The sequence below is a fragment of the Panthera leo genome, chromosome F2, assembly GCF_018350215.1.
Source record: "Panthera leo isolate Ple1 chromosome F2, P.leo_Ple1_pat1.1, whole genome shotgun sequence".
In the NCBI taxonomy this organism is placed as follows: Eukaryota; Metazoa; Chordata; class Mammalia; order Carnivora; family Felidae; genus Panthera; species Panthera leo.
Window position 1 is genome coordinate 67,759,511 of NC_056695.1, and position 16,777 is coordinate 67,776,287.

Here is a 16,777-nt window from a genome sequence, read left to right on the forward strand (position 1 = left end):
GAGTATTGAGTATGTGTTATTGAGTATTCTCTGTGGTTGACAGCTCACTGCTTCATTGCTTCCTTCCATCTATTTTTCTCAAAACACTGTGAGGCAAATACTGTGATTCTTTTCTCTTTAGACGTGAGGAAACTAAGGCTAGATGCACTTCGTAACTTTTCCAAAGTCATTCAGTTAGTAGCAGAGCGTCACGTTTAATCTCAAGTCTGGAGCCCACATTTTTCATCATAAATCCTTTGGGTGAGCATATCAAAATGGAATCCTTTACTTCCCCTCTCTTCTTCATGATTTTTCCCGTTATTCTCTGTCCTGCTTGAAAGGATCGTATTTCATCCCTCAGGTAGAAATCTGGGAGTTACACTGGATCCGTAAATATTGTGGATCACAGAAGTACTTTTATTTTTATGGCTAAAATATCTCCTCTGCATTAAATAGAGGTTTCAAACTCGTGGGCTTTAGGCTGATGTATTGTCTGGACTATGCATTGTTTTGAAAACTAGAAAATGTGTCACAGAAATCTAGATTTCTGATTTTTCTTTAAAAACTCGGACTTGCTCTGTCGCGGGGCCACAGACATCTGGAGCTGTGTAGCAACTTCCTCTCACCTGGGGCTTGTACTGCCTGCTTACCAGGGTCCTCACCACTTCCTGTTGTCCTTTATGGGGGGTTTCCTCAGATCTTTGCTTGACCAGCCCTGTAGGCATTTATGACACCTGGTAAAGGCTGTGGTTTTGCTTTCCCAGCTGGTCTTGCTTCCTCTCTAGTTTTTGCCCTTGTACTGGAATGATTTTCTTAAATCTGTTACCTGCTTTCTCTTAGCACTTGTGATTTATGTTTCCCCACTGGCTCCTCCCCCTTAGCCCACAAACTTGTTCAAGGCTGTATGCCAGAGGTAAAAGGAAAAGAACAAAAGTTTTTTAACATCCACAATGTGCCACAGTTAAACACAAGCATGATTTAATTAATCCTCACAGCACTGAAGTCGGTGTTCCAGATTCCTAATTCAGAGGTAAGAGAAATCTGAGGCCTGGAAGGATTGTCCCAAGATCCATACATAGGGTTGTTTCAGATCTGTCTGATCCCGGGTTACATGTTCTTTTTCCTCCGTTTTGTCATTTTGATTTCAAGCTACTCTTAACCTCCGTGCAAATAAAGGAGTCTCTCCCATGATCGACTCCCATCTCTCTTCCTTTACTGCCGAACTTTAGTTCATCTGTTAACGAGAACTCCCTTAATCTCTTTTCTCCTCTCAAGACAGTACCATTTGGCTGCCCCATAGTTCACTTGTTCCTCAACATCTTTCAAGCACCTACTATACAACAGGAAGTGCGCTAGACCCCAGGCAAACAGCCCTTGCCTGAGAGAAGCTTCACAGGCTGATAGGCTAAGATGGGTAAATCGTTCCGCTCCAGGGTACAAAATCCCTTGTAATGAAGTCCAGTCTCTGTTTAGACCTTATCTTACCTGAGCTCTCTGGCGTCATTTTCCCCCAAGGACGAGCATCTCTGTCAAGGAAACTTTCCCTTTTCTTTCTTCTGTGGCATTCCTCACCCCTGGTTTTCTTCTTTGCTTCTTTTAGAGTTCCTTTTGCGTCTCTTTTCTTTCTGTTCCCATCTCATTTAAAATGTCTCTCCCGCTGTGTACCAGATCTCTCCACTCAGACAGACGTTCAGGATTGCCCCTTCTTTCCTCAAGAAAATGTCCTTTCCTCGGTTGCCCATATTAACTGTTACAGATCTTGGAGTCACCGCTCTCACAAAAAGACTTGGCCATTGTGCTTTAAAAATGGCATCGTGATGCGGTCCGGTTGTCAGCCCCTCTGCCATTAGTCAACCTACAGCAGTAACTTCCTCCCCCCTCCCTGTCTGAAGTGCATCTTATATACTTGAACTACAGCAGTGATTAAAAAAAGTTTCTTATGGTATTCTTACTTTACTCCCTAAAACCTCCTAAAATTGTCGTTCCTGCTGCCATCAGGCCAGGTCTCACTTTCAGAGCTGTTCACCACGTGCTCCTGATCGACTTTTCTGGTTTCTCTCCAGTGTAGCTACAGTTCTTAGCACATGGAAGGCACTCACTGAATACTGGAGAGGGAAGTGGGTACTGAGTGAATAAAAACCTGACTTTTTCTCTCCCGAGGGCAGAATCAAATTCCCATTATGTAAGTATGGTATCTGTTAAGTTTACCTCTCGGTAGTTCCTATCGTTTTTAAATTATAATGGCATAAAGATTAATAATCTCTGAGGTGTTTAAAAAAAATTCTGCTTCAAAAATTTATTAACCCAGTGTATGTGCTGAATTGCGTTCCCCTCGAATTAATATGCTGAAGTCCTAAACCCCAGTACCTTAGAATATGACAGTTTTGGACATGGGTTTTTAAAGAGGGAGTTAAGTTAAAATGAAGTCATTGGCATGGGCTTTGATCCAGTATGACTGGTACCCTTATAAAAAAGGGGAATTTGGACACGGACAGCTAGAAGGAAGACCATGTGACAGATGACACAGGGAGAAGATGGCCATCTACAAGCCAAAGACTTGCCACCTCCAGATCTGTGAGAAAAGAATTTCTACCTAGAAGCCACCTAGTCTGTGGTATGTTGTTGTGACAGCCTTAGCGAACTAATACACCCAGGGTCTTTTAATTCACTTAGGTTTTAAGTCCTGCATCAAGGGACTTGATCTTTGGGAAAGAAATGGACTAAGGATCCAGTAAAATCTCCTGCCATGTCACATTTCTTTGAAGTATTTGGGATTTGTCCTGGGGAAAGAGGGCCATCCTTACCTTTTTCGGACTAGATTACACTTACGATCAGCTACCCAAAGAATGGCTTCTTTTCCTTCTCATTTTGGGACTGTACAACTTATTTCTCGAAGATACAAACAAAGCAAGAGTCCATGAAAAATATCCTTAGTTCCCATTCACCGCATTGATTTCAACAGATAAGGAGTTCGGTATTTTCCAGGCTCTCATTTTGATAGCCAGAGCCTAGTAAGTTCTCTCTACCACGCATAGCTGTGCCAACCGCAGCATCCCATTTCCAGAGAAGATACTTGCTGCAGTGAATTTATGTGCTTTCCGGCAGTTCCATTGAGGTTCTGGCCTTGGGGAAAATGAGTATTTTGAATCACAAAATTTGGCTTATTCAGGTTTTCCTAGTCCTATTTCAGGTCGCCATGTTGTCAGTCTCAAAATGCCTATCCTTTCTCCATCTTTTCCGCCCCCATCTTCCAGCCAGCTCTTCTGCTTGGGTGGTAATGGGGCTAAGGACATTAAATATGTTGAGTGGGCTAGAGACTTTACTGGAAAAGAACTTTTGCCTTTACTGATCATCTGCTCAGCTCTGCTCTGATTGCCTCAGATTAAATAACAATTGCAGCCCAGAAAAGACCTTGAGAAGGTCTTTTATACCTGGTTATAATAGCACTATTCACGTCTCAGGTGGATGTGAGTCCATTTTATTTTATAAATCCAGAGAGAAAGACTATAATTCTTTTCTGAGAACTTGTCATTTATTTTCTGTATCTACTCTGAACTTTTCATGCTACAGTCTTGAACTTGTTTCATCCTGTCCTGTCCATTATAGAGGTAGAGGATAGCTAGTCACATGTCTAACATCTCCTATTCTTGAGACATGAGGCATTGTTAAACTGCCTCTCTACCTTCTCTTTTCCAAACTGAGCTTTATTGGTTCTTTAGCCGTACAGGACTTATTTAAAATTTTTAATTATGTATAAGATGTGTCATTAAAGCCTCTCCATATTTCTCACAGCTCTCTTTGATGATGGATCCAGCACTGGTTGAATATCACCCATGCAATGAGAAAACAGTTTCTACACTCTGTACCATAAATTACATTTAGGCATTTTGGTTTCATGGTTAATTTTCATTTTTTGATTTTAGCTAATTAAAGTGCATAGCAGTTAAACAAAAGAAGATTATATAATTCTTTTTTCCATGACAAAGGGTAATTGAAACAGATAAATTACAGGTAATCTTTTGACTTCACAGTAGTTGATACTCAGATTCAGAGAGGTGAATATATTCCATGGACTGGAACCAAAAGCAAGAATTTTCTGCATCTATTTGCAGTCTTAACATTGCCTCCAACCAACTGGATTATAGTAAACAAGTCATTTAACTTCTTTCTATATAATTTTATTTATTTATGAAACTGAGGAAGGTAGACATCAAGGTTAGATGACCTCTGAGTTGTCTTCCAGCTTAGAAATTGTCCTGTATGCTCTCCTAATGTCAGTTAAGTCGATCATTTGTGGGTTTTAGTGGGGAAGTATATTTGGGGCATGTAAGATTAATTTGTTTGAAATCTGTCGAGTACATATATTGAATACTATCTACTACATGCCACGTGCTGGCAAACGCAGTGATAAATCACACATTTTTCAAAGAGTCTGCATTTTGCTAGGGTAAGTAGACATGTAAAAATCAATGCAGTCGAATATTAAGGGGGCTATGGTAAAAGTCTAAAGCATGTTGGGCTTAAGGGAGAGTTGGGCTGCAAGGGAGAGTTTGGTGAATTTTGCTTGGTGCAGGGGCATCAGGAAGCCAAATATGAAGGCCTAAAGAAGATCAGTCACAGTGAAGGGGGTGGGGAGCGGGGGCGGGGGCAGCAGCTTGATGGCAGTGGCTAAAGGTTGAGGTCAAGGAACTAGAAACAGTGGGTACAGATGATTTTTCCAAGGAGCTAGACTACGAAGAGAAAGTACCTGAGGGGAGCGGGCAGGGGTTAGAGGAGTTTGGCTGTTAAACTGGGGAGTAAGGAGCCAATTCAGAGGTTTTGGGGGAAAGAAGGTGTGGCCTGACAGACGTGAGGATAAATTAGGAATGAACTTGAAGCAAGATTAAGGATGGAAAGAACAGATAGATGGATCGCTATGGTGATAAAGTGAACATAGCAAAATGTCAGTTGTGGCATCTAGGAGGTAGATGAGTGGTAAAACACAATTCTTTCAACCTGGCCACATGTTTAGAAGTTTGACAGTAAAATATTGGGGGGGAACAAAAAGAAGATAGATTGACAGTTTAGCTTTGAACAGAACAGGGGACACTTATTCCTTGTGGCTGCAGATGGCAAAGTTCAAGATTAAAGCCTCAACTTCTTTGTGAAGTAGGAGCCTCTCTCTCCTGCTGGGACAGAGAGCCAGAGAAGAGGAGGAGAGGGGACTGAGCAGACCTGACAAAAAGGAGGAAGCCATGAGGCCCAGGTTCCCTTGACGTTGGAGGGCACAGAGTTGCTCTGGTGTGAGATTTTTCCCTAGTAGTTGTCAGGAGACAGGAGGTTAGTCGGGCATTGGAGGGAGGGTTTAAGAAAGTGATGAGGAGATGGGATGAATGGCTCCCCAACCGTTTACCGGCCATCTGTTCTGGAACAAGTCCCAAGCTCTCTGGTTCTGTTGGGATTGTGTTTTCTACCTCACTGTATTTTTATTTGAATGAAATGAGATAAAAATAATGTTCACAAAACGGTGTCATTGTTAACCTTAAACTAAGGCAATTGTGTTGTCTTCCTCAGGTAAAAGAAGAACGTCCAGAGAAGATACCAGATCTAAAATTATTAGTGGAGAAGAAATTTTTGGCTTTACAGAATAAGAATTGTGACACAGACTTTCAAAATAATGCAAAATTTGTACAGTTTAAACAACAGCTGAAGGAACTGAAGAAGCAATGTAAGTCCGCATGCTTTGCTTTGGTTTGGCTTTTTGAATGGAGGGAACTGACCTGATACACCGCCCCAGAAAACTGACTTTATAAAGTCTGCCTATCTGCTTGGCTTGATCCTCTTTCTAAATTGCTTTTTATTGTTGTTGCTATTCTGTATTTTGTCTGACTTTTGGTTCAAATCAGCCTGTCCATTTCTGAAAGCCAACAGTTTCCACAAAGTGCTAAGAAAATTCCCCAGCAGCCAGACATGGTTACACTGTATTGTCCCACTGCTGGGGAGAGGAATTGGGAAATTAAAACGGAACTGTCTTATTAAAATAGCAATGGTGTTTTTCAAATTTCAAACTGCTGTGCCACGCTTCACAATAACCAGTTTGATTGTGGTTTTGCCGCTTTGGAGGAGTAGCACCGTTTTCTCAGACTAGTTTTTTCTTTTCAGTTGTGGACCAGAATCTTCTTGATCCCTTCTGTCTTCGTAGTAGCATTAATGCCACGCGATCGCGATTTGGATTCCAACATAATTTTGATTTAAAAACGAGATTGGGAAAAGAAGTGATTCATTATCCCAAAATTTTGTAGACGGTATTTGACAGAAATCTGTCTTTTCTGTACAGTGAAGTACATCCGTCCTTTTCTTTTCCTCTTTGTCCGCTTAATCCACTTAACAACTTTATGTAATTTGATCGTTTTTGCATTTGCATTGTTTGTCATTGCTTTCGGCTCATGACTCTTTTATTCCTTACAGAATCGGATAGGGAAGCAAATAACTTTTTTGTAAACTTTAATTTCCCATCACCTTCATTTGCATATGGCTGGAGCACTGTGGTAGGGCATGTAAATTTATTTCATGTCCTTATTTGTACTGAGGGATTCCTATTTTGAAATAAGCTTTCTTTTAAATATAAGCATTTTCTTTAAATTGATGCTGAGATCTCAAAAAATGACTGAGGAAGCAGCTTTACTTTTGTCTATCTTACAAGTAACTTAAGTTTCACAATTTGGAATGTTTTGCAATCCTGATGAGACTTTTGCTTTAATGTGGATTTAAACAGTAAGCATTTTCTCCACATTTTAGTCTATTTTTTTCTTCTTCAGCTACCAAAATCCTTCTAATATAAATTGCGCGGTTCCCCCAAATGGGTAATAATCCCCCAAACAGGTAATATAATGATTTGCTAGTGTCTTTCCGATCTTAAAGATGCTAGTGAATTTCAGTTTTTGGTGTTGGTCAAAGTAGCCACATGTATTTCGTTTTTCTGCTTGGAGCCAATAATGACAAATTACCCAATCATAATCAAGATCAAAAATTCTTGATTTTTTAAAAAGATATCTTATGATACGTAGTGAAGGATAAATAGCCAAAAATACAAATTTCTTCCTCCTTTGTTATTGTTTACAAAAGTATTATTCCCTAAGAGATAGCTGTAAAGCTTTGTAGAATCGTACGCTCACGGTGACGCACTTTCTAATGAAGAGTGTGCAGTTCAGCAAAATGATACGTGTTGGAATCGTGGTTATTATGTCTTTAATTCTCTCTCAGATGGTCAGGGGGTGGTGTTGGGGGTGGTTTCCCAAGGCCGGCACTACTTCACATCATTTGGACAGACAGTTAAACTTTGAGACAAAGTAGACTTATACTGAAAGAAATGCTTCCTTGTATCGGCTTCCCCTATATATGTAACACTGGAATTAAGACAACTTTCCCTTTTTGTTTCTCCTAAAATACTCTTTTCAGAAGTTTTTAAATCTCAAATGACAGAGCAAGCAAAATATTAATACCCTCTTCAAGTGTTCTCTAGGATGTGCGCACACGACTTGCAAATGCGATTTTCGGTGCCTTATTAGTGCTGGCAAAGTAGCACTGTGGGCGATGGATTCTGTTTCTTTAGATTTAATGCTGCTGTGAGGACGCTCATTAGCATCGGGAGCCCACAGTTTTTGCGGAGCCAAGTCGGAGGGACCAGGCTTTATACAGGAGCCAGTGAATATTTGTTTTGAGAGATGTTCTGAAGGGAAGGAATGATAATAATAATTTTTTTTCTTTTTTTATAAAGACTGGAAACTACAAGCCAGGGAGAGAGTCTTGCTTCAAGTTGCCTAGTCTGGCAAAGTAAAGGCTGAAACAGTTTTATTGGTCTGCACAGAGCTCAAGGGTCCTTTCATGAAAATCACCACCACGCTCTCACCACCTTTATTTACACAAACCTAAATTGCGTGGGATTCAGTTTTGCCGAGTGGGGACCCGATCACAGCAACGCCAGGAAGCCCTTTGGTGGGGACAAGTCAAGATGGAGATTGAAATCAGGGGGTCTGAGGAAGTGACGTGCAAGCCACCTCCCCGCAACCCGCGGCCAGTAAGTTAACCCAGCTGTGGCTCGGCAGCAGGTTCTCAAACCGTCTGCTCTCAAGATCCCTTTACATTTAAAAAATCTACCGAGGGCCTCCGGAGAGCATTTGTTTATTACATGGGTGGTAGCTATTGACATTTATCACGTTAGAAATCAAAACTGAGACCTTCTTAAAAATATTAATCCGTTTTAAAAATCAGTGATAAGTCCCTAATGTGTTACCGTAAGGAGGATTATGAAATATAACCATGTATTTTCCAAACATGACGAAAAATGAGTGAGAGGTGTGAAATTGTTTTCCATTTTTGCAAATCTCTTCAGTTTGTGGCTTTAATAGGAGGCAGCTGGACCCTCGCATTTGCTTCCGCCTTCAGTCCGCTGTGGTACGTTGTTTGGGTTGAAGCCTATAAAGAAAATCTGGCCTCACACATCGGTACTCGGACTTGCTGAAAGGATCGTGCAGACCACCCGAAGTTCTCATTTTGAGAACCACAAATTTGGGCCAGAGGTCAGTGAACTACAGCCTGTGAGTCAAGCCCAGCCTGCCTGTTTCTCTAGGTCCTGAAAGCCAAGAATGCTTGTTTTTTGCCAACACATTTAAGTTGCTGGGGGAGAATTTAAGAGAAGAATAATATTTTGTGACATGTGAAAATTACATAAAATTCAGGTTTTAGCATCCAAAATAAAGTGTTATTGGAATGTAGACACACTTACTCGTTTCCACATTGTGTGTGCTTTGCACTATGATGGCAGAGTTGAGTAGTTACATCGGAGACCATCTGGCAAACAGAGCTTTTAGTGTTTGCTACCTGGCACCTTACAGAAAAAGTTTACTGACCTGGTGGTCTAAACCATAATCAGAAACAAGGACAGTTTTGGGGCGGGGGTGTTTGTTTTCTTTTTGTTTTGTTTTGTTTTAGCTTTAGATTTTTCCAATAAATACCACACATTTGTCTTAGGTGCGTTCAAAACACTTCGAGGGACTGCTGTATATAAGTGATTGCATTCGGTGCTCCGAGATAAATAAAAGGCAGAGAAGACAATATATGCAAACATGGAATAATGTGAGAACTATTAATAACAAATCAAAAGCAAAGAAAAATGCAAGAAACCACAGCTATACAATATAGGAGAGAGTGAGACTAGGAAAATGCAGCTTTTATTTGTATGGCTGATACAACACTGCCAGTCATTTGATAGGGGCTACGTGGAGCTGTATGTTCAGAAAGATTCAGAGGCTGAGTTCAGGCCCAGGATTACGGTGGGAAAGAGTAGAGATAGTACAAAAATCTGGTATTTGCCGTCCCGAGAATGTAAACATAACAGGTACGCCATACTCATTTCAAGATACGATTACTCGAAAGGTAACATATTTACACTGCACACAGTAATTCTTTTATTAGTAGTTATTTATGTCTTAAGGATATTACAAGGCATTGGATACAACTTCTTTGGACAGTTTACAGACCCCTGGTCTAACTGCAATCAGGGGCACCTGGGTGGCTCCGTCGGTTAAGTGTCCGACTCTTGCTTTCAGCTCAGGTCATACTCTCATGATCTGTGTGATCGAGTCCCATGTCAGGCTGTACACTATGAGTACAGAATTTCTGTCTCCTGCTTTCTCTCTGTCCCTCACCTGTCCCAACACTCTCAAGTGTCCCAACACTCACTCTCTCTCTCTCTCTCTCTCTCTCTCTCTCTCTCCCCCCCCCCCCCCAAAACAAATAAACATTTAAACCACAGTCAGAAACAAGGGTAGGTTTTTGGTTTGGATTTTTTTTTTTAAACTTCAGATTTTCCTATAAATACCATACCTGGGGACCCATTGTGTTGTATATTAGAGATACTGTGTCTGTCCCAGCTTCCCAAGATTATTACCAAGAACTAATGCGATAATGGATCTTGGCAAACTGAAAGCTTGCTTTAGATTTCACTTATTATTGATATTGAGAAAGGGCCAGTAGAACATGGTGGAAAGAATATGAGCTTCGCAGCTAGAAGACCTGGGTTTGAGTCACTTAATGCGTAGCCTGGCCTCCCTGCTGGTGCCACCCATTTTTCTTAGTTGTAATTCTTGGAGGCACATAAATCAAGATTGATCGGAGATCATTTTTACCTTTGGTAGTGGCGATGATAACTGAGTTAGGGAACAGTTCCAAAGAAAAAAGATTCCATTTCCCTAAACGAGAATCATGTTGTTAATTAACCCAAGTTGTGAAACCCAGCAATATGACTTGGTTTAGGGAAGACGTGACTGTACTTTCTTGAGTAAAGTGATTTTCATTTATCTAAACAATATGTTCAGGCGATTTCTCTCTTCCTTGATGCTTTTACTTAAACTGTCTTCACTGTTCCAACTCCTGGTTTCCTGCACTTTGGCATCAGGAGAACTTAGTTAGAATGTGCAGTACCCCTGTAGGACACTTCCTCAAGTCATCAAGCAATCTTCCTGCCATCCTTTATTCACTCACCAGCTATAGAATTAGCAGGCATGAGAATTTGTAGTGCAGCTCAGCCAGGCAGAACTTGAGGACATTAGACAATAATTTGATATTTAGAAACCTTTGAAATACAAGGTCTTCACTTTGTGATCAAAAGTAGAATGGACTGAATCTGTGGTCTTTAGTATTAAAAAATCTAATCTGAAATGTAATTTTATTGGTACATTGAAATGCTTAGAGGAAAGGCGAACATTTACTAATCTGAAGACCTTCACCAGAAATTTAGACGTATTTCTAAATTGTATATCCTACACAGAGGATGTAGGATATAAGGTGTGGAGATAATGGAATCCACGAGTGAACTTAGAAATTGTTTCAGTGATGGGGACATTTTATACTGTAATCTTGTAATTACATGGACTCACAAATCACCTCTGTACCCTCACTTTAACACACTTAATTTAGTTATCAAAGCTGATAGAATAGTGAGTGACCATTCACGTCACAGAAGGATTTACCTGGGCTGCCATGAATGGGGAGCTCCTCAGGAACATTAGAATACCTTCACTTCGCTATTCCTAGTGGGTTGCTTTCCTTTTCCTTCTATATCTTGTCAAAACCACAATGCAGTTCCACAAGGTAGGGACTTTGATGTTTTGCTTACTGCTTTAGTCCTTGAACTCCAGCTTGATGTCTGGGCACATGGTACCTACAGCACAGGTCCTTGACGGTCACAAGAATCTTCAGGAGAACCGTCAAATACTTGAGAGCTTATGCCCTATCTGAAGGAGACACCTGCCACGCATGCCTGTCTGTTGTTGCTGGGAATAATAGGTGAGGACCCACTGTGCTCAGATCCTGAGGTTATCTGGGGAAACCCGGAAATTCAACTATTTTTCCATTACCAGTTGTTAAAACACTGTGCAAACAAAACTGTCAGTTTGTGACCATTGGTTTTACCTTCTCATACTACCATTTTTCAGTGCTTTGTTAGGCCCTTGACGAGCAACATCAGCATTAATTTGGCCAATTAACAGTAGACTATGATTTCTTCAGAGAAGGGGGTGGTTTTGTTGTCAAGGCCAGGTTGTGCATTTCACATCATTTGGGAGTGTATAGAAGCCTGGTGGGTTCTACTGAAAAGCAAATGGAGATTTTTGTGGATGGAGGGGCCGGATCTGGGAGCTCTTAAACAGGTGCAGGTGAACAGTGGGGTTAAAGAGAAGATTAGCAATTTCGAAAGCTGGGAGGCCATGTGTGAGTGTTGAAACCTGAAAGGAAAGAGACAAGAACAAAGGTGGTGCCAAGAGGCAAAAGGTTTGGCTGTGCCTAGAAATATGTTGGGTGCTTTTCAACTGGGCAAAGTTTTGACCAGCCTGACTCAGTCCTGATAGTCTTCAGCGCACAAATCTCTTTGTCATATGATAGAATATAACCACCTATCCAAACAGTGTGCATTGCTGGCCTGCCATTAACCAAGAGCCCAGGACCCTTCAAGGCAGGAATTGCTTAATCCTCCCTATATTCCTTTTGCTCCTCACATACTCAGAGTTTGGTTAATATTTATAAAACTGAATTATTCAACTAGAAAAAGAGGGCCAGACCCTAGTGAAGGCATTGTGATGATAACACACCTTTTCTCTTCAATAATAACCTCATCAGTAAAGAAGAGAATAAGAAGACAGCTAGCGTTCAGAAGGTTGGGATCTAAAATGAGCAAAGGTTAGCAATTTATATTGTCTTGGAAAATCCTTTAAATTGCTCAAAAATTCAACATAAATGATTTTTGTGTGCATATCCGTTTACCTACTGGTGCAAACGTATGGTGTATATGCTAATACACAGTTTTCAGTGTCAGATAGCACCATGCTTAGGAATTAAGTATGGCTCAGTTTAAGTGTGACTGCTTAGAACATTTAAGCATTTAATGAAAACTTAAGTTGCTGGCTCTTCCTTAGACAGTTTTATCATCTCTGTGGCCCTCACTTTGTCTTCATGTTTTCCTTGATGATATTGATCAAGCCATTAGCATTTACTTGCTGGATGACCATTAGTTGGTGGGAAATGCTAAAAATCATAAGTTTCACAACAGAGACTGACTTTTTCAGGCTGGATTACATCCCTGACTAAGGGTTTATGCTCATTGAGTGAGATTTCTGTCCTATGCAAATTTTTTATTCCTGTGTGTTTGCCTCTCTCCCTCTTCCTCTTCTCTGAGTCAGTGTCTGTCTGACTCCCTTCTGTGTCTCTCTTCCCTTCTGCTTTGTGTTTCCCACCCATGTAGTTTCTCTTTCCCATACATCCTTACTTGCATCAGTGAAGCTAAGCGGTACCATTCCCATCTTCATGATGAAGCAGCTTCAGAGAGGGTAAGTGATATGCCCAGGGTTACAAAGCTAGTAAACAGTGGAACCGGAAGACAAGAGACGCCAGGGATAAAAAGAGAGCATTAGGGCCAGGTGTAGCCGACCTCCTCCTCCTCCTCCTGTTTCATAGAGTTGTTACTTTCCAGGAAGTTTTACATTAAGGCAGGATTTTCAGTACCAAAGAAATAACTGAGTAAGTGAGGAAAAAAGGTTCATTCAAATTGGATTGATTCTGTTGTGGTGTTTTAATCAGGGCACTAAGCTGTCAGGGAGCTCTTTGGCAGTGAGAAATGCCCTTTTTATGGAGCAGTAAAGACACCATCTGCTTTGCCTTCACCTTAGATTTGCCCTAGTCCTTTTGGAAAATAGGAATAGTCGAAGTGATAGCCACGCTTCATACAGAGCTTGATGTATATGATACTTCATGATTCCTTGTTGAGTTAATGCATAACCGGAAGCATTGTTTGAGTGCCTACCCGTGCATAGGGTATGGCACCTGCATACTTTGTCTACCTTACCATTTATTTCTCACGACTCTACAAGATAACTATACCCATTTTACAGATTAGAAAATGTGCAAAGAAAAGTAATATAACTTCCCTCAGATCATAAATGCTGAAATTCAGACTCAGGTTTGGGTGACATCAAAACCCGTGTTCTTTTCCCTGCGTACCACACTAACTCTTTAAGACACGTGCCTGTTTGGTTTTCCTCTCCCTTCAAGCGTTTCATTTATGTCTTGAAGATTTGATTTGTCGTAAGACTCTTGGGTAGTGAACAATTTGTTTGAATCTCCCAGGTCCTAGATCTGCATTGCTGTACTCTGAGGACACTGGGGGAATCTGCCTCATCCAGCTGAGAGTGAATCTCTTGCTTGGTCACGTCTACCAAGCAGAGGTCACAGAGTGGGAATCATACCAGACATTCTATAGTAGCTTATTTATGTGTTTCATACTGTCTTCAAAGTATGCCCTAGAGAAACAGGTACTTGAAGTGGGGCTCACAGAAGGTGAGCAGTTGACTCAAGGTCACAAAATACGTTACGTAGTGAGATTCAGACCTGGGTCCTCCTTTTCCAGATCCTGTGGTTTTGGCAATACACTCAGGAAATAGTGCCTAAGGATACCGTTTCCGGTGTGAATAGTTGCTGTGTTACGGCAGAGAGGAATAGGGTATTTATTGTACTTACAAGTTTAGAACAAATTCCATGAAGTTTATTTCAAGCATCACAACAGTAACCCCGTGCCCGTACATCATTTCTCCTAGTCTTCACGACATCCACATGCGAGGGAGGAATGCACGAAAAACGCAGGCTCTGTTTTTAGCAGACTGAATCCTGGAGGTGACATGTTTACCCAGTGTCTCACAGTCAGGAGGTCACAAGGCTAACAAATACATTCCTGAGGAAAAGGGAAGCTTTAGGATGAGACATGGCTATAATTAAAGTTATTAGGAGAGAAAGGTTCAGTTATCAAGGGTGAAATGAGTCAGCGGCAAGTTTAAACACAAACTGTGAGCCCTGGGTGTTTTTTCCTCCTGGTGGCTTACTTTGAGAGTGTGGGATGCCGTCCATGCTCAGAAAGCAACCTGAACCTAGAATGGGAAGGACCAAATCATGTGTCCTGGGGACGACGTACATCATACTTAAGAAAAGAGTTGTCTTGTCAAGTTATTATTTCCTGAGGTTGGAGTCATTTCCATTTTATGGTGGTTTAGACGTGTATAATGATACAATGGGCGGCCCTCTGTAGTCGAAGCCTCGCCCCATTTTTAGCCCCTGGCAGTAACTGTTTTTCTTTTTCTTTCTTTTCTCTGTATGGTTCTAACTTCTCCAGAATGTTGCATACATGGAATCGTACAATATGCAGCCATCTAAGTGGCTTCTTTCATTCAAACGCAGACTGCATTTGAGAGTCAGCCACAGTGTTGTTAATATCCGTGGCTGGTTGCATTGTGTACTGTGACTGGTGCTCCACTGTGTGCATGTATCATAGTTTATTTATCCAGTCACCAGCTGAAGGGTGTTTCACTTGTTTCCAGCTTGGGGACGTTATAAATCAAGGTGTTACAGAACATTCGTGTACAGGTTTTTACGGGAATATCAGTTTTAATTTCTCCTGGATGAATACCCAGGCATGGGGCTCTGGGCTGGTATGGGAAGTGCATGTTCAACTTCTGAGAACCTGACCGACTGCTTTCCAATATGGTGAACCCCCCCTGTGTCCCCTTGAGCCGCACAGGAGAGGTGTGTTTGCTGTGCATCCTCACCAGCACTGGGGTTATTTGGGTTTTGTTTTTAATTTTAGCCATTCTCATAAGTATGTAGGGGTATCTCATCATGGATTTAATTTATGTTTTTCTAATGATCAGTGGTATTGAGCATGAAGTTCTTCTTTTAATATGTAAATTTTGTATATTTTTTCATGTCTTTCTGTTCACCTGTCCCTTACATTTATTCTTTAATTCCAGAGACCTTGTAGATGGTGTGCACAGCAGTCAACCTCAGGGTGTGCTTCTCAGCCCTGCATCAAGGTCACCTGGAAATTTATTAAAAATGCACATTTTCAGGCACCACCCCAGACCTCGTGAATCTGCATCTCTGGGGGTGGGGTTAATCTTAGCAAGCCCTCCGGGTCTCCTGTACACCAGAGTTTGAGAACCATTGGTTTATAGTAATGGCACTTACCTGTCACTGGGTATCATAGCAAATGTGAACGTTAAAAATAAAATCAGCCTGTCCCCACCCTCAGAGATTTAGATTTAGTTGGTATCTAATAGGGCTCTCCAGGCATTTCTTTTTAAGTTCTCCAGGTAGCATGCTAATGTACAGACAGGGTTGAAAATAACTCATCTAGTAAAGGTTGGTTAATCAGGCACTCAAGAGGATTCAATATCTGACTTCTAATTCTAGATCTCACACAGTTTATTACCTACAGGGCAGGAGCCGTATGTGCACAGCATAGTTATAGGCACCTACCTACAGATTACTCAGGAATAACCTAACGACTTAGATGGCACCTGGTCTCCTGGATTTGAATATAAATTAACTTCATTCATTCTTCTATATCTGAAAGCCTCCCTTTTGTATTCCATGTTAATCCTTCTTCATTCATTCGGCAAGTGTTTGTTGAGTATGCTGGGAATAGGGCAGTGAACAAGAAATACAAGTCCTGGTGCTCATGGGGTTTACAGTCTAATCTTTGGCACCTTGCTGGCATCTCCTTGTATTCTTAGTAGTTCTGAAAGGTATCTATTCATGTGCATAATTGATAGCCTTAATAATGATCATTTTTGTGTATTTTAAGTACTGTCCTTACATTCGTTAAAGTTTATGTTAGTCAGGAAATCGTATTCTCTTGCTAACTCTTAAACTCATGTATTTAGTCACCTAGATATGTTGAGAACAGCGTTAAGGGTAGAAACTGTCCAACCCATGGAAAGATCTAGAATTTGGAATCTGAAAATAGAAATTCAGATTCTTGCTCAACCAAGTGATAGTTTGTGTTTTTTTAATCAGATCAATGGAATTTTACTTTTCTGTAAAGTATGATAATATAATAATAATAATAATGCTTCCTAGCTCACAGAGCTGTGTGAGGATTAAATCATATTTAAAAATGAAAAGTGGAAGTGTTTTATAAACTGTAAAATACTCCCCATATTTTAGTTAACCTGATCTTTTTAAACTTGCTTAATGGCATTTTACGTCAATAATTTTTACTTTAAAGGATATACGTTTTATGTTATTAGCAATTGGCATAAATTCTGAAATGCAAGGAAGCAAGCTCAGAGTGTTTTAGTCACTTTGTTAAAGTGTTAAAAGACTAAATGAAAGATAAAATATTGTTAGACTATTTAGTAGTTAAGTAATATTCTGTCATTGACAAGGGTGTGAACAAAAAACATGTTGAAAAGGTAACAAATCACTTTTCAGTACAATA

At 40.7% G+C, this 16,777-nt stretch overlaps 1 protein-coding gene across 2 annotated transcripts in view; it reads left to right on the top strand.

Moving 5' to 3' along the window:
* NSMCE2 (NSE2 (MMS21) homolog, SMC5-SMC6 complex SUMO ligase) overlaps positions 1-16,777 on the top strand; it is a 216,537-nt gene that overhangs the window by 60,842 nt on the left and 138,918 nt on the right. For both annotated transcript variants that reach the window (XM_042923803.1, XM_042923804.1), the window contains exon 4: positions 5,533-5,686. In XM_042923803.1, coding sequence (XP_042779737.1) covers positions 5,533-5,686 — 154 coding nt within the window. The remainder of the gene's footprint in view (positions 1-5,532; positions 5,687-16,777) is intronic.